The 25912-nt window shown below is 38.0% G+C and overlaps 1 protein-coding gene across 1 annotated transcript in view; it reads right to left on the bottom strand.

Annotated features, from left to right (window-relative positions):
- Positions 1 to 23535: 23535 nt before the first annotated feature.
- Positions 23536 to 25912, bottom strand: part of LOC113041862 (MAP7 domain-containing protein 2-like) — a 13596-nt gene continuing 11219 nt past the window's right edge. Inside the window, exon 6 of the mRNA XM_026200428.1 lies at positions 23536 to 23577. Coding sequence (XP_026056213.1) covers positions 23536 to 23577 — 42 coding nt within the window. The remainder of the gene's footprint in view (positions 23578 to 25912) is intronic.

Genomic DNA, 25912 nt, shown 5'->3' on the forward strand with positions numbered 1-25912 from the left:
TGCTCATGTACTGCATTTTAAGGCAGCCAAAATTCTCAATAAAAGTTTTTTATTATTATATTTGAATGTTTCTGTTGTCAGACAACGGAATTAATATTATAATGACTGAAACGCGTCTATTAAGACTACATAACCAGCTCTCAAAGATGTTAATCTCTGCACTAAAATTCTATTCACGACATTGTCTAATGAAATCACATACACATAAGATTAAGATAATGATTGTACTGTGATTTCGGCTATACTTGTATGTAAAATAGAGTTAGAAGCAACAGAATATATTTTTTCAACTGAAAGTGCTGCTCCTCTCTGCTCCTTGAACATGCAGATGCAGAGAGAGTGAGGCGTGTACGCACGCTGGGACTGATAGAGAGAGAGAGAGAGCTCGTGCGGCAGTACCGGAGAGTCTCAGAGACTAAATAAGGTCTGTCAAAAAAAGTCGCTAGATTTGTCGCTAGTCGCTTTTTTGGAAAAAAGTCGCTATGGGGGTCTGAAAAGTCGCTAAATCTAGCGACAAAGTCGCTAAGTTGGCAACACTGAGCATGAGAACAGGAGGAACTACTATATCAAAATCATTTGGCGCCACCTTGTGGCTGATATAATCTGTGCCTCAGGTGTTCAAAGGCCTACTGAAAAGTTAAGATAGATATGAATACAAATAAATTATGGATATATGGGTTTAATTCAGAAAGCATGCTTTATTTTTTATTTGTTTGACATTCTATTCATCAAAAAATCATTTTACTTAGAAAGCATGCTTTATTTTATTTTATTTAGTCAGTTTTGTCATCACAGGAATACACTACATTTTAAAATATATTAAAATGTAAATTGGTTGTTTTAAATTGTAATCATATTTCACAGTACTTTTACTCTATTTTAATATTAAAGTTTTGCCTTAAGCCTGGCTCACACTACAGCAGTTTCAGCCTGATTTAGCCCCGATTTCCTCCTCCCAAGAATCGGAGCAAACATCTTGTCATGCACCTCCATTGGTCCTGATGTTCGGCGCATTCACAGATCAAATCTTATACCAGCCGATCTGTTCGCACACAAACCGAGGCCAAACTGAGAAAGTCAAAATGTGTTACATTGTGCCCCGCTCTCCCCTATATTCCCACATTATTCACGAAACAGTTCTCTGTAACAATAACAGATTGAATGGCTTGGAATTGTATTTATTATAACTAGAATTAAATGCAATTCTGTTGTTTGAAGCACTGTCAAGGCTACCTCGTGTTTTGATAAGATTAGCACAACAGAGCACAACAGACATGGCAATTTTAGTATAATAATGCATAATGTCGTTATATACCTATTACTCTGACACAATTTTCCAGGTCCTTATAAGGATTCTCTGAGTTAATTAGATGCTTCATTAAAACATGAAAACATTAGATATGAAGGAGTTCTCCATTCTCTGCTCTTCCCATCTCTGTTCTGCTGTAAAAGGTCAGTGTTCATCTCACACAGCTCCCTGTGCGCTACCTGACACTTCTCTGGACTATTTGTATTACTCGTACTGATAATAAAATGCCAACATATTTTGTTTAAACATTGTTTCGCGGAAATGCCATGACTATGAATAATCATCCTCCTATTTCAGCTTCGAATCAACAACATCAATCTACTACTGTGTTTTTAAGCAGATATCAGTAGAATGAACACATTGGGTGTTGTAAGAGCAAGAAAATTGTATTAATGATTGCTTATAATGGGTTAGTCATACATATACAGAGGGTTTATTAATCCTATAAAGGCCCCTAAATTATGAATATGATTGTTGAAACACAATCTACTACATTTTTTATGTCATCTCATTAATAGTTAATATATATTTAGATTTTTTAAGGAAGTAAAAGGCCTTTTAGTAAGTCTTTATGTTGTAAAATCTTTGCTTATGAGTAAATATAAGAATACATTTTATATTGCAAGATGAACACTTACTGGACTAAAGCAACTTAAAAAGAAAAATCACATAAAAAATGTATCAAATATGATTCATTCATTTATTCTTGAGGAACATTAATTTGTACATTTCTTAATCATCACTGTATTGCATTAAATTTCCACACTTTTTCGGAAAACCAAATTTTAAATACATCAACCGTCGACATTTAAACCATAATGATTATAAAAGCATATTTAAATACTAGCAATGTAGATTTAGAGGAGCATTTTAGAGCCGTTTATGCTACAAAAGTTTTGTTTTTATCAAACTTGGGAGAGAAAACTGGAGCGCTAAATGTAAGTTAACTAACACAGCAAGTAATTAACCTCAATTTTAGAAGAAAGTACTATATTTAGTTCAGAGACCTAAAGGAGATTCATTCTACTGAACCAGACAGCTCCTGCAAACACAAGCAACAAGCATCTGCAGGTAAAGCCATCATTCAGGGCACACTTACACTAATCAGTGTCAAAACAAGTGTGCACTGGTTACCAGGGATACAAATGAGCAATCTGAGTTTCAACCCCAAGGTTCAGAAGATATGAGGAGGAAAAGCCCTGTGAACAGCTTGAATGGTATAAGGCAAACCAAATAGGCTTATCTTAGCACTGCAGTGGTTTCCAATATGCGCAGTTAGAGTCATTTCGTGACTGCTTGTTTGCAGCCTAATAGGATCCCTCTGGAATTGGATTATACAGGTAATAGGGGAATAATGCGGTGAGGGGTTTGTTGCGATTATGACAGCTTCGTTCGGGAAAGAAAAATATACAGTTACAGCTGAAAATAAGTTTTCATGACGTCCCGTGTTCAAAAATAAACGGGTTGAAAGCATATTTTTGAATGGATATCATTGGAGGTAGAAAGTCGTCAGGCTGAAGTTTGAGGAAAAGTTCCCAAAGCCTGTCAAAGTCTAACTTTCTCTAATTGAAGACGGCTCAGCTAAGCTGCTAGTTAGCTCAAAGAGAAACGCGCTGCTGGATAAACACTAGCCAAGCCCCTTAATCACAAATGGGGATGGAATAATGAAAATAAGGGGAAATTTCATTGTGTGCCAGTGAACTTAATGTTTGATTAAATAACCTGTTCAGTAAGTTCACCTTCCATACGGCTTATGATTAGCTTCATGAAAGTCTGCTAACAATTACCTCTGAACTTTATACATCTGAGAGGCTTAACCACATGATAAGATGAACACATTTCTGAAATAAAAACCAGGCATATCACTACTTCTGTGCTTATTATATAATTGAAATTTGGAATTAAAAAAACATATGACTTTGATTATAACTGAGGCCTTTATTGACATCCCTTATATAATATGTTCTGTCTTGACTTTGTGCTAGCAGCTTGATAGACAGCTTAGCCTCAATATTTTTTTCCTGTTATAGCTTACTTTTTGTAATGAATAATACCAAAAAAAAAAAACTTAAATAACCACATTATTAAAATATGACATAATTAATGCTATGATGTATTTTATTATTTAAATAATATGTATTATTTCTCTTTTGACACTATAAAAATAGGGACATCTTCAGAGAAAGGGCACCTCCACCTGAAGATCAGCCACAAAAAATAGGAACTGTCTCCAGAAAACAAAGATGTCTGGCCATCCTAACATATGACTACAAGGATGGCAACTGTGCTGGCTTTTAATGAAGATTTATGGAAGCATGACAGATATTTCAAGTCATTAGTTTTATGAAAATCATTCGGAAGAAACATCATTCAAACCCTGGAAAGCCGAAGAAAATGAATACGCTATAATTCTCTGGGCTGTTCCTCTGTATTTAGGGGATCTTTATTACAGTTCATTAGGTGAGAGGTGTCTTGAGTGCAAGACTTACAAACACAGCAGATGAACACGCTGTGATAGATGTGGCCATACACTGCTAGGATTTTATTGCTGGTATGAGAGGCAATGGGCAGATCTTCCTTTGGCCTCAAAGCACATCAATCATCATAACGGAGAGTAACTGGGGATAGTCTGATTGACATGCTGGAAAATTATTAGATTTTTTTTTATGATACCCCACTAACATCTTACAAATACACTTTTACTTTGCTGTCAGACTGCAACCACAACGCCTACACCTGTAAAATCTATACAGTATAAATCGATAGACAATAGAATTACTTGTGCAACCAGGCATACCTCAAGTAACTTAACTATAGCATGAAGGTAGTGTTTTGTTTAGCATGGGTAACACTGGGCTGTGTACAGATGGGACAGGTACAGACAGTCCATGGCACTCCTCTGATGCCACAGCAAGTCGTCCATGCAGCCTTCACTTGATGGATGGCTTTTATTTTGCTGTCAGCCTTGAACTATTCTGGTGTTTATCTTATTAGCTTCTCCAGATACACTGTCATTTATCTAAGCCAGTCAAGGCAGAGGAGATTTTACCACATGTATCATTTAATAATAATTTGTATTTAACTTTCAAAGGGTTTCTGATTAAATAATTTGTAATCAATTTGTAGACCTTTTTTCTTCTTTTTTTTTCACATAGCGTAGAGGTTTAGCAACTAAATACATTTAATAATATTTTCACATTATCTTCAAATATAGCTTGATTGAACTATAAAAATATTCTTAATATTATTTCTATCTAAAATATAATTATTTATAACTTCAAACTTCATTCCACTGATGTGGTATGTATATATATATATAATATATATATATATATATATATAATATATATATATATATATATATATACTTATATAATATATATAATAATATATAATATATATGAGAGAGAGAGTGAGAGAGAGAGAATATGTGACCCTGGTCATGAGTAGCAGGGGTATATTTTTAGCAATTCCCAACAATATTATTTGGGTAAAAATTATCAAATTTGTTCTTTTTTTTGCCAAAAATCATTAGGATATTAAGTAAAGTTCATGTTCGTGAATATATTTGGTAAATTTCCAACCATAAATATATCGAAACTTGATTTTTGATTAGTAATATGCATTTCTAAGGACTCCATTTGAACAATTTTAAAGGCGATTTTTTTGCACCCTCAGATTCCAGATTTTCAAATAGTTGTATCTCAGCTAAATACAAACCATATATCAATGGAAAGCTTAGTTATTAAACTTTCAGATGATGTCTAAATCTCAGTTTCATAAAATGTTGCCTTATGACTAGTTTTGTGGTTCAGGGTCACATAAATAACAATGTATAATACACAAAGTACTAACACAAGTACACACACACACACACACACACACACACACATACAGTATATAGCTTATATATATTTTTTTATTTCACAAAATAAACATTGATTTTATTCTATAATTAGATTTCTGGTTAACACTAGAGAACATTCATTCTAGAGTCCAGAGAGAATTAAACATTTGATTGATATTTGTTTGGATTTCAAGAAACGTGAGTGAAATTCAAAACAAAAAAGCCCACTTGGTACTCAAAACTCCCCCAAACGTGTTCTGGGGGAAATTGGCAATCAAAATCGCTTTAAGATTGCATTACTCTTTCCAGGGGGTTCTACCTAGGTTGAAATCATGATCCAGGGGGGGGAAGAGAGGTTTTGTTTCTACCTGTGTACTAAAAAACAACCCACAGCATCAGTATAAAAGTAGCCCAATTCAGCAGAATAAAAACACGAACTTGGCAAAACTGGTGAAATTAGGTGCACACTCTCTTCACTTGATGCCATGTTTCTTGACCTTTGACACACACTCAGCCCATGTGTCATTCTACCTCTGTTCTCCTTTGAACACCCATGAGAGTTTACTTTCCCTTATCTGTTTTTCTGGAGAATGCAAGAAGCTTGCTGACTGTCTCCAAGGCCCTGGAATGCATCAGTGCACTGTGATGATCTTTGCCTGAGGTAAACGGCTGTGAAACTGCACTTTCTTACAGCTAAAACTCAAGAGATTGAGATTGAGATGCCTTCAGGAGCACAGTTTCACTCATATCCCAGGAGTCCCGTCACTTCAATTAGTTTCTTCAGTAGTGTGTGCCAAGGGAAGGAAGCGCTTAAACGGTTCTTATTGCTGATTTTATTTTGTGATACTATTCAGTTACAAAGTAAACTTTCAAATTAAATATTTTGGCAACAGACAACAGATGGGTTTGATGCCTGAAGCCGCTTCGAAATCGCAGACTTAAAGTGAAGCGTCTGAGAGCGTGACATAACACAACAAATGCGAAGTATCTTTCATTGGGCAACCTCCCTTGATAACGTGAACATCTGTGTGCAATACTGTTAGCTGATTCATCATGATCAGATGATCTCCTAGTGGAAATAAACTGCAGGGTAAATACAAGTATTATTATACCATAGAGCAGGTGAAGTTCTGCAGTTCTTATTATGACAAAAACAAGAATTGTTGAATATTTACAGCACATCTTAATAATTTTGTGATCAAAATGATATAGTATTTTGGAAATCACATTTTTCAATAGCTAACATTTTATGTATCTTAAATACACAGAATTACTGTATATAATCAGTGTTGTTACTGCTAACAGTACAAAATCTATATGAAATTGGTCATGAAAAACAGCTTCTCTAGTTAAAAAAAATAGTTATATACAATTCAGTTGATTTCAATGATACTTTTTTTACATTCAAATTGAAATTCTAAATTCTGTTTACTACTTTAGAACGAATAAAATTCAAATTCAGGAACTTAAAATGCATTCTTAATTCAATTTTGAATGAAGCACAACCCTAGATTAGTTACAATGACCACTGCGATGACAGAATGCTTTAATCCGCACTTCTAACAATTAGTTAATCGCAGCTACTGCAATCATAATATTGATTATGTTTTCGATTACTTGTGCAGTCCTACATCTGGCTATTTATCAGATGAAGTTGCTGGCGTTGCGGGACCTGACAGGTCTATCGTGGAGCCATGGCCTGCTGTGTGAATAGCAACCAAACAGCACTGCAGGGATTTACCTTTGAAAATATATATAAGAATGAGAGGATAACGCTGCTCAGAATGGATGAACGAGATCCTCCCTTATCTCCATCTTCATGACCATCCCTACAGCAAGGGCAGTCGGCTGATTGTGATGAATGGATAAAGAAGCGATGACAAAAAAATGAGGCTGTCAAGCTTTTAGCAGATGCTGTGATCTATCTATGCCATCTAGGGGACAGTGGATTTAGGATACTGAAGGTATAAGCAAATCTTCTGTTTGCCTGAATGCTAAAAAAAAAAACGTTTTATCAACTGTGACTTTCTGCTGTAAAAAGACATGACAGTCAGTGCTGGGAAGAAAACACTTTTAGTAAACCCAATTTGTCTGACAGCCTCTGTACTGAAACAAAGATAGCAGCTCAATTAGTTTTTGAAAGGAAATCTCTTCAAACACATCTGTGGATTTACAGATACAATGTGGATTGATGATAATATAAACCCTTATTTATGCCAGAAACAGGGCGTCCAGGCGGACGGGCTCCCAGCTGCTCCCTTCGGGCAACGTCTGCCATGTCTGACTGCATATGTGGCAGACACTGCCAGGGCTGATGTGTCAGTGATGAAATATAAATAAAGTAGAAGCCCAGAATAAACACATTTTTCCCAGCTGCCAATTAGCACTGGACACAAGACCAGAAGCCTGAGATTACGAGTCAAACAACTCAGTGGTTTTAAAGTTTAATTTAAAGGGATAGCTTCATCTGAAAATGAAATTCTGTCACTATTTACTAAACAGCATGTTGCTCCACATCCCTATTTCCTCTGAAAAATGCGAACAACATTAAAGTCCAAAACCACCAGGTCTTTTCAAGGTGATTAGTGGGGGACTCTTTCTGCATGTTATGTCAATACACCAGTAGGTGGCGACAAGTGTCTGTTTTTATGAGCAAGTCGATTAAATCAGTCAAAAGATTTGTTCAAAAAGGCTGACTCATTCATGATCAGCCATTTCAGCGAGTCACTGAATCATTCACTCAACCGATTTGTTCAAAAAAGCGAATTCATTTAGGAATTAACAAGTGACTTTCTATGTGACAGCATCATTTTATTATTTATAAAAACAAGACAAAACACCAACGCTTTGCTGCCGCTATTTCCAATGGCATTGTAAAAACAGACAAAATGACCTGCAATATTGTGGCTAAAATGGAAGTTCCTCAATATTAACGTATTTAATGTATTAAATCAATATGACACAATAGTTGTAACTGAACATTTTTGAATAGCAAGGGGCTGTTCACACAGAACACGTTTTTCACGGCCAACTGCTTTTCAGTTGTTTTTATATATAACCATATATATATATATATTTTTTTTTCTTTGCAAAATGTAAAAAAATGCTCTTTGTAAAATGCTGGCTTGTGCACATTTAAAAAATCAGTGGTAGAGCATTGTGTTAGCAGTGGGAAAGGTTGTGGGTTCGATTGCCAGGGAACACATGTTAGGTAAAAATTTTTAGTCTGAATGCACTGTAAGTCGCTTTGGATAAAAGCGTCTGCTAAATGCATAAATGTAAATGCATTGTCCACTTTCACTCTGTCTTTGTGGTAGCCATGGCCACTATAACTGTAAAACTTGAATTAAAAAAAAAAAGTTTTGGAATGACATGGGAATTTTAATTTTCAGGTTAACTATACCTTTAAAAGCTTGACCAGAATATAAGCCCCACTCCAGTGGCCTGACAACAGCAATCTGAATATAGTGTATGACTCTAGATTCTGATTACAGATAACTATATATCAGGCCCCAGAGCTCACAGCAGCAGGTGCACAAAGCAACCATGGTTTAGTCTTTGTAATCAAGCTCTAATATGTTTTGGGACCAATACCATTTACACCATTAAACAACAGGTGATAGCCAAGGGACATGGTTTGTGACATATCTGGCCCGAGTAAAATAAAATGAGATGAGCGATAAGTAAAGGGCAAATGTAATGAATCATGCAGGACAGGTAATTCATTCTAACTCTATGGCCTGTGCTAATGAACACAGGGAGGCCATGCGTCCCAATAGACCTCGGCTTTTTATGATCATTCCCACCACCTTCATCTCTCTCTCATTTCCTTCCTTTAATGGGATTTGTGGCTCCCTTGCAGAAAAAGAGCTCCCATGCTGAACCTCATACATGAACATATGTATAATAGACCAGGAATAAAGTGATCAATAGAGCTATTCAGCAATTTGTTGGGTTCTGTGTAGGAGTCTTTTTTTTCTCCTTACTAATGGAATCCAATGAAATATATTTCCATAGATACTTGGGAGTCTTATAAACATTACCTAAAACTGCAGCATTTTTCTCTAACTACATCTTGAGACGTTAAGAAGCTAGGTAGAAATAACCCTCAGACATAAAAGTATGTCAGAGAGTTAGTCTTCACCAGATATAATAATTTGAGATTTCAAACAGCTAAATAAGGAGGCACACCATCTAGACCTTAATGTAGGTCAGGGAACCAAACTGATGCTATCCATACTGAACCAGTTCAGTATAAACTACCATTCAAAAGTCTGAGGTCAGTATGACTTAAAAATAATAAATAAATAATAATAACGTTTTTGAAAGATGTCTCTTATGCTTCCTCAGACTTGATGTATTTGATCAAAATATTTTTATATGTAATTATTCCTGAGATTTCTATATATTATTAATGTTGAAAACATTTAATATTAATATTTTGCTTTGCAACTGCTGTTTGTAGAAAAACGAAATACTTTCCTTTCCCAAAGAACAGCATTCATTTAAAACAGATCTTTTCTAACATTACAAAAGTGTTTAATGCATCCTTTGTGGTTAATGCATCCTTGCTGACTAAAAGTATGAATTTATTTAAAGACATTTTTGACTAACCTCAAACCTCATATGCATATTAAATTATTATATTAAAACAGCAGCTACACTGCTGTGTTTGCACTGAAAAGAATGACAATAGGTGCATCCCAATTTGCATACATTTGCACTTCTCTATTCCATTTCCTACCATAAATAGTGAGAGTAGTGTATAAATATTCCAAGAAAAAAAGTGCATACATACACCAGATGGTGCATATGTCATTTAGAAAACAAATAATTACTTAATTTAAATACTCACGGCAAAGCATTTTAATGATTTAAGCACCTGGTTAACCTAAATTGTGGGTTTTTGCATTTAAATCATGATCCTGAGAGACATTACACCCGCTAATTGTTCAGCACTGTGCAGCAGCTGACCAAACACTTGCTCAAACAGCTAGCAGACAGCCCATGATTGTCAGTGTAGATGTTCTGTTATAAAATAAAGATGACTTTATAAACTGCTTAAAATACTCTATAAAGGCCAAGGCATGCAACCAAGGCATTGACAACTTGAAAAAATGAGAAAAAGGCATTTTGTAAATTGCCAACGAACAGAATAGAGACCTGTTTATGTCATTTCTTCAGTTACAGCTGGCATAATGAGGTGTTAGCTTGTCTATTTGGTATGCGTTCTAACCTTTCCCTCGCTCTCCATATTTCTCTCTCTCTGCCCCGGGGCTGTTTTAGGAAAGTAGACACCATTTCACTTATACAGGGTCCATTTCCCTAGAGCCATTGCCCTCTTATGGCAACTGAAATTGTTATCGGGAGGAATCTAGTGAAATATTGAGCCGTAGAATGGTTTGCACAGGTATACCTGTTTTTATCACTTTTTAATACTTTTGCATGTTAGCGCTCCACCGTGAGAACTTGACCGAACTGCATGGAGAATATCTAGGCCTATATATAGACAGGACATCCATGGTCCCTGGCCACCGCTTCACTCTCTGGACTGCATAAATATTTAGTGCAGGAGAGATGGAGAGCCAGGAACTGCAGTCCGGTCATATCGATTTCAACTAAGTCTAGCAGCTGGGTGAGTTTCTCTGCTTTTTTCGGGATGAAATCATGCAAAATCTGAGATAAGTTGGAGGCCCTGGGGTTAGGTCACATTTCCATGCAAGCGTCATGAGGATTCACTGAATTATGCAAAGATGTGAATGAATATCATAGGAAAACAATCATAAATAATAATAATAATAATACATCATGGCAATAGGTGCAGAGGTTCATTAAATGAGAAACGACCGACTGTGCCATGAGAGTTCAGCAAAAGCAACTCTAGCAGAAAAAGGAGAGTCATGGGTATCGTTTGCTAGCGGGAAGCTAGTTTACATTCATATTTGGTATGAAGGCTGAACAAATAAATATGTTGATGACTCCTCACGCATATCAGGATAATAATGTCTTCAGAGATGCAACGTTGTGTATAAGTTATTGAGTTATTATGAGAATGAGCTCTCTTTCTGATTTACATATTTGAAGATGATGTGAATTTTAGATGATGCAATCCAACAAGGTTTCTCAAGAGCCCAAACTGTGTCAGGAACTTTTTGTAATTTTTTTTATTTCACCCAGAATTAAAGTTATTAAAATTTTCCATTGACATTGCTCCATCTCTGTTGTCAATAGTCATTTAGAAGGTCTCAGCAGACCACCGACACACTACCAACCACTAAGAGTTTATTAACTGGATGTTAGCATGGCAGGTACTGACATCCAGAAACAGCCTCCCTGCCTCATTTGTACATCTAGAAATCTCATTTACCCTTTTCTCCTTGCATACTGTTGTGCTAATTGCTTAATGACTCTAATTATTTATATTTTCTCTTCTCACAACCCATCATTGCCCCCCTCCCTCCCCAACAGACCCCAGATGTTGGACCACTGAGACACAGCTGCTGTATTCTCTGCCTGAGAAACTTTTTAATGAAGAGCCCAGGGGCGGATTCCCCAGATGATCTGCTGCTCACTACACTCATGCTCAACACGAACCGAAGGTCACTTGATAGAGAGACAAGAAAAAGAGGAATGAAGGAAAAGTCTCTACATCCATAAGTCTGGCTAAATCCTCTCAACTTCCCTCTCCATCTCCATTTCCTTCGTAGTCTTGCAGTCACACTTTTTAAAGTCTGGTTCACAGACTGCATCATATTCTAGACATAACCACTCACTTAGAGGGGAAGAGACCTGTCTAGACAAAATGTAAAGTGCCCAACCAAAGATTTTTATTTTTATGGGTCATTTATGGGTGGGATTATTTCTTTAAAATTTTTCTATACATTTTTCCATAGTTTTAATTTTAGTTTTCATGAACTATAATAACCCTGCATCAAAAACTCTTTAAAGTTAAGTTAGTTTGATTAATGTTATATTTATTTTATATATATTAATGTATAATTTATGTCACTTTTACAATTTAGCATTTAACTAATGATATGCAATATATAATGATCGAATTTAATTTAATTACTAAAAATGTTTTAGGATTTTTTATGATTTATAACAATATATACTTGTATATATCTTTTATTAATTCTTTTAAAATGGACTCTTATTATTTCTTTCACTTTTCAATTCTATGCATCACTTTGAATCACCAGTGTGTGCTGCTATAAATGCACATGCAAAATAAATAAAACCCTTACCTTACTTAAGAGTTCTTTAGAGTTCACTTGGCAGCTATCTTGAAAACGCCCCTGGGAGGCTATTTTCTATGAAGGCTTCACATATTTAAATCGGGGAAAACCGAAATGTCCAAAACTGTTTTTCAAGATTATGTTTCAGTAACATATTACAAATTAATCATGTTACAAAGAACTCTGCTGCAGGGGTACAATATTTTTTGCTTCTTCAATTGAAACTAAAACCTATACCTCAGCATCTGTGTCTTTTTGTCACACTCCCCTGTGTTCCCTCTTATTGACTGTGCTGGATCAATTAACACAGAAACAGTAACAGGGAGTGTAAAGTCTGTTGGATCTGCAAAAATTGTGCTGAGTTTAGTCTAAGAAGTCCAGCCGGGTCATATCAGGCTAAGAGTTGGAGTGTCTTACGGAGCAGCAGGTCTTGTCCCAGATGACCACGCAGCCTGTACTAGCTTCAACTGGGCTCATTATTACTGGACGGCAGATCTAGCTGGAGGGAAAGGACACAGCAAGCTTTGGTCTTTCTGTGACCGCAGAGCATTAAATCCTGTGCTACAGCCATTCAAACAGTATTAAAGCATACGCACAAACAAGTAGCTATGTTTTCCTACACACCCCCCATAATGATAAAACAGCAATTATTGCGAACAACTGACAACAAGCAGTCCTAGAGAATGCTGTTTTTTCTAAAGAGGTTGCATATAGGGAATTAACTTTTACATTTGCAAACATAGAGTTATCAGCAAAGACAGCAGTCTCAAGTCTGAAAAAGATCATTTCAATACTTCTGCAGTTTCTTGTGCATAATAATGTATAATTGACGACAATATCAGACACCAAAGTTTGAATGAATTCGGGTTAGTTTCAACAATATGTCAGCACATGGCAACTGTATCATACTATTACTATTGCTCATACTTTGGATTAGGGATGTCAAACATACCCTAGCAACACTCTGAGCACATTAGCAACCCCTGGTAAACACCTTCAACACCCAAACATTGTGTTTACCTAGTATTAGAATGAACTAAGATTTAGAAAAAGTCAAATTTATATAGCTTCTATTGCACTTAGTAGACTACTGTCAATAAACTGATTCTATGTGTGTGTATACAGACTTGGTAATGGAGAAGGTTCTGCAAAGAGTAAATGTAAAACAAAAGAGTATATCAATTACCTTTGAAATCTTTCTTCAATTTTGTGTTGGTGTTCGTCCTCCAATTAGTTTGCTAGATATCAGATAACAAAGTTTGACTCCATTTGCAAAATCTAAAGGCAATCTCAAACTAATAGAAAAAGTGAAGGGCTATATCGGTTGGCGCAGGTGCGGGGCGGTTCTCACTGATAACGATTTGCAGTAAGAACATCTGAAAGAACAGCGACCTGGTGACTAGAGATAAAATCACACATTGTGATAGTTCATAAAGATATCGGGCCTCACAGCCTTTCAGACAACTTGCTCAAAGGTAACAGGAGGTTGATCGATCTGTTTGTTTGTGCCCTCCAGCACTCACAGGGGGTCATCATCTAAAACCATTTCATTGAACACACTCACCTTTACAGTAACTTCTCACTCAATAAATCCCATGACCACAGGACCGATGGCATCACTGCGTGTAGTCTACCTATTCAATACACAATCTTCTCACCTTAAAAAACAGGAACATGACTGACAAAAAATGTAGGCCTATATAAAATGTATTTATCAAAGCAGAATTATTAATCATATTCTGCCATTCCTCTGTGTTAGCAGTACGAATGCCTCACAGAGATGGACACTCAGTTTAATAGGAAAGCAGCAGTGCACCCACAGCCCACACCAATCTCACATCACCACCTGCATTTCACATCAGGCTGCCGTAAATGATCAAATGCCACATGATACGTCATTACATCTCGGAAAGGAAACTCGTTGTCTCAGTATATGTAAATTCATACAAGAGAGAATTCAATTTCACACATGGAGTGAACTGAACACTGAGGGTTTCACTGTTTTCATACAGCAATGGGACTTTATTACTCAAATTCCTCCACCAAATTATGCTTGTTGACATGGGGTGAACAACAGTATTTGTAATGTTTATACTGAGCTGCAAAGGCTACATCTCTTGTGAGAATTAACTCCTACACACGTATTTTGCAGTGGTGGGCACTATTAAAGTGTTTCACTCTATAACTATACTATCAGAGTTTTACTCCACTACATGTCTGGAAACTGTTAAAAGACACGATTGCCTGCTGTTCGATTAGCGAGTGAATTATTAATTTGAACTGATTCTTTTCTCTTTTTTTGAATTAGTAATTTGTGAATTCGTTAATTAATAATTATGTCAGACTGGGCTCTAAGTTATTTAAACTCTATCCTGTCCGAGTGGAACATTAGACCCTTCGGTCTTTAAATACTGTAGGTATTTTTATCATGAAGATGGAGTAGCCTAGACTGTATAAAAAGTTAGTAAAAATAAATAGAAGAGGGGGAAAAGAATATGCATTAAATAGGTTTCTTTTCTAATGCAGAAATACCCAGAAGGGAGGAATTAATATCTGTCCAACACTTACCACCTCTGCTGTTTGAAGTCTGGAAAAAGACCCCACATTCTCAAATGTAGTCTGCAAAGTGACTTCTTCACTTGGCCAGAGTCTCAGCTGTGGCTAAACATTTTTTTTTAGCATGAAGGAAAGAAACTTTGTTTTAGGCTGAGGGTATTTAGAACAAACGCTTAGGGATAGTTCATTCATAAATGAAACTTTTGTCAGCATTTCAACCTTCATGCTATTCCAAACCTATATGAGTTTCTTTCATGTGTGGAACAGGAAAGAAGATATTCTGAAGAAAGCTGTTGATCAAACTACTTACATTTTAAATAAAACAAACATTAAGAAATAAAATGAATGTTTTGTTTAATAATTTCATCATAGATAAATCCAACAACAAGACTAAGTTCAGTGTCCTGTGAATTATATTTTCTTTTCTTGAAAATACCAAGGTTAAATTTGGGTTTTGAGACAAAAGACAAAAATACCTTTATATGCTGAGCACACTGGTGGCTCATCCACTAATAATATGTCTGCAGAGACCTGTCTCAAAGCTGCACTTCACCTTTGTTTTTTCACTTTTGAGCGTAGATGGAGGGTGAAGCAACTCCAGGGTAAGGCTAAAAGCAGTCAGAACTATTAAATACAAACATCATGTATTTTTAGGCAAGAACCAGCCGTTGGTGTCATGTAGGATAATACAATATGTTTAATAGGACTGAATTTGTATTTAACAGGATTACAATTTATTTAAAACATTAGAAATCGATAATTATATAACGTTTCCTTTTCGCGGTTAATAAATTCAAACGGCGAATAAATTACATAGCCCACAGAAAGTGGCATTATATCACTATGATCTATCGCGAGTTTAAGCACTCTCAAAAAACTAAATTGTCTGTCCTTATAATCACTTAAGCTGTCAACACTGCAAAATGAATCTCATATTACTTAGTATGTACATCTGCATTTTGTTGTTTACGACGGAAGAATTCGCAAGTGTCTGGTTTTTAGTCAGTGAACCAAATAATGAGTTTCAGCGATGACTCATCTGAACGCATCTGATTGGCCATTGCATTCCTTAACTCAGCAGAATAGTGTGGGATTGGTTATATTGTGCAAAACTGTAAAAACGCCTAAAACGAAATACGGTGCAACATTATCAGATCTTAATCTAATGCCGCACTCGACACTTTCTATTAATTTTCACTTTGTTAGCAATAGACTTAATTTGTTTGTGCAGGGGCATTTTTGTCCAATTTAGTGGCATTTTTGCCATAAGGCATTTGAGTATCACGCGTCTGTCATATTAGCAAAATATCTGACGTGTCTAACAGTGCTTTGTAAAGGGGGTATCTCATGAGCAAAGACATGTATTTCTCATCTTCACAACCACAAAGAGAAGATTTTGTCTGCAAAACTTTTGATTATCAAGGGCAGCGACAGGGGAATTTCCATTGCTTCATTGTTTTCCTGGCTTTCTCTACACCAGAACACATGCCAGCTTGCAAACAACAGTCAAGCTATGCTGCGAGCTTGGCATGGATCCATTATCTTGACAAATCAAACCCGTTTGACAGCCAGTAATCACACAGATTGAGTCGGTGTGTGAACGATAGAGGACCTTGGAGAGGTTCTCCCCCCCTGCTTTTCTGCATTCAGAAGTCTGTTTAATCTACCCCACCTTTGAGGACACAAAGTAAGCCGAAAAAACTCTTCAAAAGCCACAGTGTTTTTGCCGGGGTCCCTGAGGGCCAGACGGCCATTTGTAGTGTGAACGTGGTGCATGAAGGAAGAGCTGTGTGTGAATTAATGAGAGGCCGACAGCGAGATCATGCATGCAGAGAGGGCCAAGCCTTGTCTCTGGATCTGCACTAGACAACAGCGTCCTTGAGAGCCGCTCAACAGTCAGCTCCTACCATTACCATTTCCTGCTCCCCGCTTGCTGTCTGTATGAATAAATCATTGGTTTGGGCTGGAGTACGCATTCACGGATTTTAAATTATCAGACTGTTGCACAGGGTTTGATGTGCACCTTCATCTCTGCATGCTTCAATTTCTTCTCCCACCTGGACATTCATCAGACGGCGTCTCTGTTCTTTAATCACACGGCGGAGCATTTCACGGCCATTTCTGGCCATGCTTGACTGAACAACTTTTATGTGCTGTATATATTTTACATTTCAGATTTGTTTTGGTTGCTGCGTGCTCACATGCCTGATGTCATCAACCTGATCTCATGAGAAAATTTTATCAGGTGATGATTTCGTATGAATTGGTAACAATTAGACTTGCATGGTCAACATGTTAGTGATCATATATACAAATTATACAAATTAATCTGAATGAGCAATAAACACACTTTTTGGAACAAAGTGTGAGAGAGAAATCTGAAAATGATTATGTTCTTGTTTTTAAGAAAAGTAAAACATTGATCTTTCCTTCTTTGTAATGTAAAAATTCATGCATCAGGGGATTAAATGAGAACAGTGTTGTCATTTTGCCTTTATTTAATATTACAATGAAGCATCTCTGAGTGCCAAATTAGGTTCCTGCATGTACAAAATTAGGGTATGAATATTTAAAATACAATTACAACTAAGTAATGTAATAAGAGCATAAATAAAAAGACCTACATCTTTTCTCTGAATCCTGAAAACAACATCTAAAAAGGCTTAAAATGGCATTACTTCTATAGAATTTGCTTCATAACATACACATAAAAAGTGAACTTTATCAAAGTGAAAAAAATAACATACATTTATATTTAAACTACCATGGTTATTTATAAAAATAAAAAAACCTGCAGTTACTGAACTGTGGTGATTTTCAATTTAGCTAATATTTCACAAATAACAGTAAACAGAAAAATCCCTCTGAGGAACAAATTAGCATCACAATAATCTTCTAATCATTTTCCTATTCCCAGCCCCTGAATTCTTCACAGATGTATTTTAATCACTGTTTGTGCGATTAATGTAATTGAACTTTTTCATATCCCAGAACCTAGCACACATTCTCACACATGACATTTAGGCACTATAAAAGAACAGCTGCTGAAGAGAAATGGTGTGCTGACCCAGTTTGACTCGCAACAATTCAAACCTTTTCAACTGAGGAACCTGAGGTCAGACATAATAGAGCCATTTAGGAGCAGTTTTGACTGCTCATTGGGAAATCTCTGAAGAGGTTGTGCTCTGATGCACAGAAGAGGCATTCGATGACAGAAATCTTTTACGAGTGCGATGCGCTCTGGGAGTCTGCTTTGGAAATGGCCTGGAAAAGGGCACCAAAGGGCACTGAAGACACAAGCTTGAATGTACAAATCTGGGCAGAAAGCTACTTTTTGGTTCTTATGAATGTGGATAAACATTTAAAGGGTTGCATTCACTCAAACAGTATACTGACTGAATAAGGGTGAGTTATTAATGACATAATTTTCATTTTTGGATGAACTAACCCTTTAAGCATATAAACATGACACACTGTTTAATAATCATTCACCTCAATATTATATATTTTTGAGTAAAACAAGATATTCAATGAAATATAAGCATTAAGCAAGAGATGAGTTTATCCATAGGCAATGGATGGGTGGTGACTGGATGGTGAAAAAAGGGATACACCCTAAGTAAATAAAAATAAAAACACCCCTTTTAAATACATATATATATATATATAGAAAGAGAGAGAGAGAGAGAGAGAGAGAGAGAGAGAGAGAGAAAGAGTTAATTAGAAGTGCACAATTAAATATAATTACTGTAAAAACAATTTTTAGATCACATTACAAGTGATGTTAAATTATTAGTGCTTTTAACTAAGCATTATTTATAACTGTTCTTTTTAGCATAAAAATATGGAACATTAGAATTTCACAATTAAATATATTGTACACTATGAAAAAGATTATTATTGTTAGATGGTATTTAACAGTGTTACAAAAAATATTAGTGTTTTTAAATGAGCATTAAATTACAGCAAAAACATGTAAATGGGAAAATTGGGAAAATGAGAAATGAGAAATTAATTATAACGTACAATTTAAAAAATGTTTGCTGACACAGAAGAGCATATGCTGCCTGCTTTTAGCTCATATTCTCCAAAACTGCAATACAGTGATACGGAGAAACACAAAGGAGACAAACTGTTAAATTAAGTTGTTATTTTTGTTTTCTTCAAAGCTTTTACGGGTTTGGATTGACATGGGGCAAGTGATTAATGACAAAATTTTCATTTTGGGTTGGAGTATCCCTTTAAAGCGTCATGGCAGAGCATTGAAGTTGACTAGTCGGCGCATATGTCGGTACATATAGAGCATATGCTCATATATATATATATATATATATATATATATATATATATATATATATATATATATATATATATATATATACATACATACATATATATATATATATATATGAGAACTTTCTTGAACATCTGAAAAATAATGTCAGAGCAATATGAAGATTATATATATTTTTTGCTTTAGTGAACGTTTAGTGATAAATCATTCATGATTGGAACGTCTTTTATAAAAGTAAAATTTTGACTTCATCTGACTTCTTTCTCTGTTGAACTGTACCAGGGAGCTGCATTTCTGTTCATGAAACTATTGAAATAACATATTTCTTTTGGATAACCACAGTAGTGTGTGCAGCCTCCAGTGCTTTTGATAAATAGTGCGCATAGAATCAGGACAGAATGTTTCCCTACTGTATATCTCGCTTTCATGTGGCATTTGTACTTGGATAAATGTTCTTTTGGGTGCAAGGGTTTTTGTATGCTGTGGCTCGGTGGAGATAAGCGGTGAGTTGTGGTGGGCTTACAGAGCTGTGGGGTGGTAGGGTGCCAGTGTGACACAGCGGACGGCCCAGTATGCCAATGCTGCTCCCTCCTGTACGTCTGACTGGAGCCAGTCACTGCGGGTCACTGGCGTCTAATCTGTCACTGAGGGCATCTGGCTCCTGCCACAGAGAAGCACATCAGCAGATGGCTCTCTCTATGAACTGGCAATAACAGAACGAGAGAGAGAGAGAGAGAGAAAGAGATGGTGGGTGTATTTTGTCACAAATAAAAACAAAGACAAAAAAGACATGTATATGGAAATATAAAAAATTTATATGGCAATGATAACCGATATCGATATCGTTCATCTGTCTTTATCATTTTAGTTGTATGGACTTCCCTATTATTTAATAAATAAGAAAAACTTTATAGTTACAATCATCATCATGTAATGAACTTGCCTTAACTCCAATCGCTATTTAGAATTTTGAAGTGGTACCCGGAGTGGCCAAACACATTTTAGGAGACACGCCCCTGCATTACAGGAACATATCCACTTAAAATATGAATGAATGAAATGATAAACGGAGATCCCTCACAGAAGTCTCTGTGACACTAACAGTCTGCCAAAGTGACAGAGAATGATTGGGCCTGAGGGCTTCACGATTGTTCACAGTAAGCAAATCCTTTACTGAACAGAAGGATACATGTGTATAGCTGAACATTTGTCTGTCTCTGTGGGAGATTGATTACTATAGCTTAAAAGGAGAGAGGTTTTTGTTTGATTTAGCAGATATGTGTTGCTCTATTTTGTTCTATGGCTATCTAATATAATCTGTTCCTTTTTAAATACATAATCTGTATTTAAATATTCACATGTATGCATTTAGCAGGCGCTTTATCCAGCATGACTTACAGTGAATTCAGGCTATACATTATAATTTATTTTTTTTATCAGTATGTTTGTTCCCTGTGTCACGGGAGGAGCACAAGACAGACACAGTGGGCGTGGCGTCAGGCCTCGGAGAGGCTTTTATTAACAGAAATCATAAAACAAAAGGGAATAAAAGTGGCCAAAGGGGGAAAGTGTCCAAAATAACAGGGAATCTGGTGTCCTCGTCGTGCTGCGGGATTTGTGTAGGTCGGGCAGTGTTCATCAAGGAAGGGTCCAGGCAAGGGGCGGAGTCCGGCGGCCGCACGCGCTCCCCTCCTTGGTCCGGGGCGCGAGGGGCGGCGGCTTCTCCTAGCGGCCGCGTCTCTCTCGTTGGCCGCGGCGCTGGTAGGGGATGGACGGCCCGGCATCCTGGCCCGTCGGCCGTGTATACGGGTGCGGTTCCCATCCGGATCGCGGGTCCGGCAGCTCACGTCTTGGTGGCGCGGGAGTCCCTCAACGCACCCTTCCTGGACCCACGAGGACACCAGTGTGCATGCACGGGGAAGAGACCGGTCTCCTGAGGAGAGGCGCGTTGGGCTTTTAAACAGCGGCGGTAATGAGGCTCCACTTCCTTCAGGTGTGCCCCATCACACGCCGCCAGCCCTGACTCGTCCAGCGCCCCTCCTCTCACACACCCACTCCAGTCGGGAGCCTGGTGAAGGGCGGCGATTTAGGACGGGGTGCCGGTGATAATCAGGGAGGAGGCAGCTGACTCGTCACATTCCCCCTCCCAAGCGACATCCCCGTCATCAGGGCGCCGCCCACACGGGAGTGCTACCATCCTCAACCAGGCTCCAAACGGTCGGAGTGGGCGGGGTTTCCTCTCCGGGCGGTCCTCCCTCTCGCAGCGCACCAGAACAGGGACAGAGAAACCGGGTTTTAGTGACAGCCTCAACCAACCACAGGGTAAAATGACAATGGAAAAGTCACTTACCCCTTGTGTGGCTGGGAGGCTGTCCCCAGTTTTCCTCCGTCCCAGTCTGGGTTCTCACGAACGTTTGCAAGCGAGAGGGGGTGACGTCACCAGACGTTTCCCAACTGCGCTGTCTAGGCTCCGTCTGCCCGCATTCTCCACCAGTGTCACGGGAGGAGCACAAGACAGACACAGTGGGCGTGGCGTCAGGCCTCGGAGAGGCTTTTATTAACAGAAATCATAAAACAAAAGGGAATAAAAGTGGCCAAAGGGGGAAAGTGTCCAAAATAACAGGGAATCTGGTGTCCTCGTCGTGCTGCGGGATTTGTGTAGGTCGGGCAGTGTTCATCAAGGAAGGGTCCAGGCAAGGGGCGGAGTCCGGCGGCCGCACGCGCTCCCCTCCTTGGTCCGGGGCGCGAGGGGCGGCGGCTTCTCCTAGCGGCCGCGTCTCTCTCGTTGGCCGCGGCGCTGGTAGGGGATGGACGGCCCGGCATCCTGGCCCGTCGGCCGTGTATACGGGTGCGGTTCCCATCCGGATCGCGGGTCCGGCAGCTCACGTCTTGGTGGCGCGGGAGTCCCTCAACGCACCCTTCCTGGACCCACGAGGACACCAGTGTGCATGCACGGGGAAGAGACCGGTCTCCTGAGGAGAGGCGCGTTGGGCTTTTAAACAGCGGCGGTAATGAGGCTCCACTTCCTTCAGGTGTGCCCCATCACACGCCGCCAGCCCTGACTCGTCCAGCGCCCCTCCTCTCACACACCCACTCCAGTCGGGAGCCTGGTGAAGGGCGGCGATTTAGGACGGGGTGCCGGTGATAATCAGGGAGGAGGCAGCTGACTCGTCACACCTGGGAATTGAATACATGACCTTTTGCGCTGCTAATGCAATGCGCTACCACTGAGCCAAAGAAATATAACACAAATACATAAACACAAACACGACAGCAGTTCACATGACATGTCACAGCACGTGTCCTGTACTGTTCACTTTATCTTCCTTTTTAAATTCTTTTAAATCAGTCTTGTGACCTCATAGTAAGGTGCTTCACAAAAATGCATTCACACTCCTTTAAAGAAAAAAATCAATAGTACTTGAGGTAATTGACGTCAAACATGCTGTGACGCATTTTGGCCATTAGTATAAAAATATCTGCAAAATGAAAGGTGAGTAATGATGATGGAATTATCTAATTGGTGGGTGAAAGAAATGTATACTCTTATAATATATGTGTACTCGTAATACACACACACACACACACACACATATATATATATATATATATATATGTGTGTGTGTGTGTGTGTGTGTGTGTATACATATGTACACTAAGCAGTTACAGTGTCTAAAAAATAGTATAAAAATAAAAAAATATAATTATATACACACATGCACACTCACACACACCAGTTTTAGTATCTAAAAAGGCACCTACATTAAACACTTCAATAACAGACCTGTCTCTCTCCTTCCAATCATAACATAAAACCTCGAAAGAGTTGTTTTCAGCCAGATATCACTGTTTCTTTCACAGAATAACAAACTTGACGTTAGCCAGTCAGGTTTCAAGAGCAACCATTCAACTGAGACTGCGCTACTGTCAGTCACGGAAGCCCTGTGGATTGCAAAAGATGATTCTAAATCATCAGTCCTTATTCTGTTGGATCTATCTGCTGCTTTTGACAATGTCAATCATCAGATCCTCCTGTCTGCCCTCTCATCACTGGGCATCACAGGGATTCCACTTCGCTGGTTTCAATCCTATCTCACTGGTAGCTCTTTCACAGTGTGGCTTTGGGAGGTATCCAAAGCACATCAACTTGTCACTGGGGTTCCTCAGGGATCAGTTCTCGGACCCCTCCTCTTCTCCATATACAGTACACGACATCACTGTGTCCCATCAAATGGGCACATGGCTTCTCCTACCATTGCTATGCTAATGGCACACAGCTCTATCTCTCATTTCAGCCAGATGATCCAGTAGTAGCAGCACGGATCTCAGCTGCCTGGAGGACATCTCGGCATGGATGAAAGAAGACTGAGCTTCTTGTATTCTCTTCCACTCCAACTCTTCAGTATGATGTCTCCGTCCAGCTAAGTTCTTTTACAATTACCCCATCAAATTCAGTCAGAAAACTTGGTGCAACCTTTGATGATCAGCTGACCTCCAAAGACCACATTTTAAAGACTGCTCGATCAGGTTTGTATTGTCCAACATCAGAAAGATCAGGCCCTTCCTAACGGAGCATGCTGCACAACTTCTTGTCCAGGCCCTTGTCATTTCTAGGCTGGACTACTGAAATGCACTTCTGGCTGGTCACAATCATACCTCTACAAATGATTCAGAATGCAGCGGCAGACTGGTCTTCAACTAATCCAGAAGAGCCCATGTTACACCTCTCTTTATTTCCTTGGACTGGCTACCAGTTGCTGCTCACATCAAGTTCAAGACAGTGATGCTTGCATATAGAACAGCCACAGACTCAGCATCCCTCTATTTCCACTCACTACTATGAATCTGCATCCCCTCCAGAAGTCTGAAAAAAAAAAAAAAAAAAAAAACATATATATATATATATACACACACACACACACACACACACACACACACACACACACACACACACACACACACACATATATATATATATATATATATATATATATATATATATATATATTTGAACAATGTCTAAAACTTAGTATTACAAGCACTTCCTGTGTCTGTTTGCCTTTTTAAGAAGAATCTCTTTATGTATTCCCCAATTGTAAGTCGCTTTGGATAAAATAATTTGATAAAAAAATGATATATTTTAACATAATAATACAACCTAGATTCATGATGTTGAACCCCCCCCCCCCCCCATAAAATGTGTTGTTTTTCATCAAAAAACATAAATGTTGTTTATAAATCTTCCACACAAATACCAATGTGCACATACTACCATACACAGAGGCCAAGGTGAGTGTAAATTGTGTGACTGTTATGTGTGAAGTTAAAAATAAGTGACAGGGCTGTCAACAGCTCAATCTTACAGGGTAAAGACTGGAGACACAACTCAACTGTTTTACAGACTCTGACTGACATAAACACCACACACACACACACACACACACACACACACACACACACACACACACACACACACACACATATATATATATATATTCACACAATTTTCTAAACATCGCCTATATATATATATAGAATACATTGTGTGAAATCTCTGTTTAGCACACTTGTCTGGAAATATGGAGTATGCACCTAGAAATGAAACTACTTATATTCCCTCCACATTAATTCTGCACATTTCTTCTTCCAAATGCATCTGCTGCATCTGATGACCCATCAACTACTTTTTCCAAGAACTGTTTCTGTCTTTCAGTATTTCTCTCTCCCTCTCCCGTCTCTCCATCACCCTGACTATTGATTCATCCAGTTCAGAGAGAGATTTATCATACTATGGTGTGACTTTCCTATTTTCAAGTCTCAAATCAGATCCCACTACATCACACTGTTATGACAGAAACTAAGGAAAGCAGACACATGGAAAAACTTTGTCACAAAGACAGATGACGTGGATGCTTTACCCTTTGCATTTTGGTCTGAAAGAATAGGAAACATTACTCATTTTGCAGAAAAGAGGATATCTGAGAAAACTGTTTGACAGCTTAGATTGCCAATGATTTTGGCAAAGCAATCTGGAAATTTCCATAGAGCACAAACTAGAAATATGCTTTTCTCTGTTGTACAAATTGTATAAAAGGCATTGTGGACATCAATCAAACAAAAGCCAGTAACCACAAATTTTTTATATCCAGATATTTTTATTATTAGCATTAACAGAGAGATAGAGAGAGAGAGAGAGAGAGAGAGAGAGAGAGAGAAAGCTTTGGTAATACAGATGTATGCTAGCACACACACTTGCACAAACAAATGTATAAACGAATTAGTGATCGTCTGTCAAACAGTCCAGTGCTTTTAAACATGCAAACACAACAAAACTATAAACAAAAGCTCTGAATTGGAGACCACTATGATGTATAGCATCATTTGGAGCATGCCAGAAAAATAAATCAGAAAGAAAGGAGCAATTTTAATCTTATTTAGAATGTACAAAGCGAACAAGAATAAAATAAGCTAAAAAAAACCCAAACAAAAAACACCTTGATTCTTACAACTGGACTGTAACAAATGTAGTTATTCATTGCGGTCCAAAAATTGCATTCACTGCTGTTCATTTGCATTTTTATGCATTTCAAAGTGCTGTTATCTAGCATTTCCATATGTATATAGTGTTCTCACTTCATGTACAGAAGTTTTGCCACAACGTCAGCTTT

Source organism: Carassius auratus, chromosome 24 (genome assembly GCF_003368295.1).
Source record: "Carassius auratus strain Wakin chromosome 24, ASM336829v1, whole genome shotgun sequence".
Classification (NCBI taxonomy): domain Eukaryota; kingdom Metazoa; phylum Chordata; class Actinopteri; order Cypriniformes; family Cyprinidae; genus Carassius; species Carassius auratus.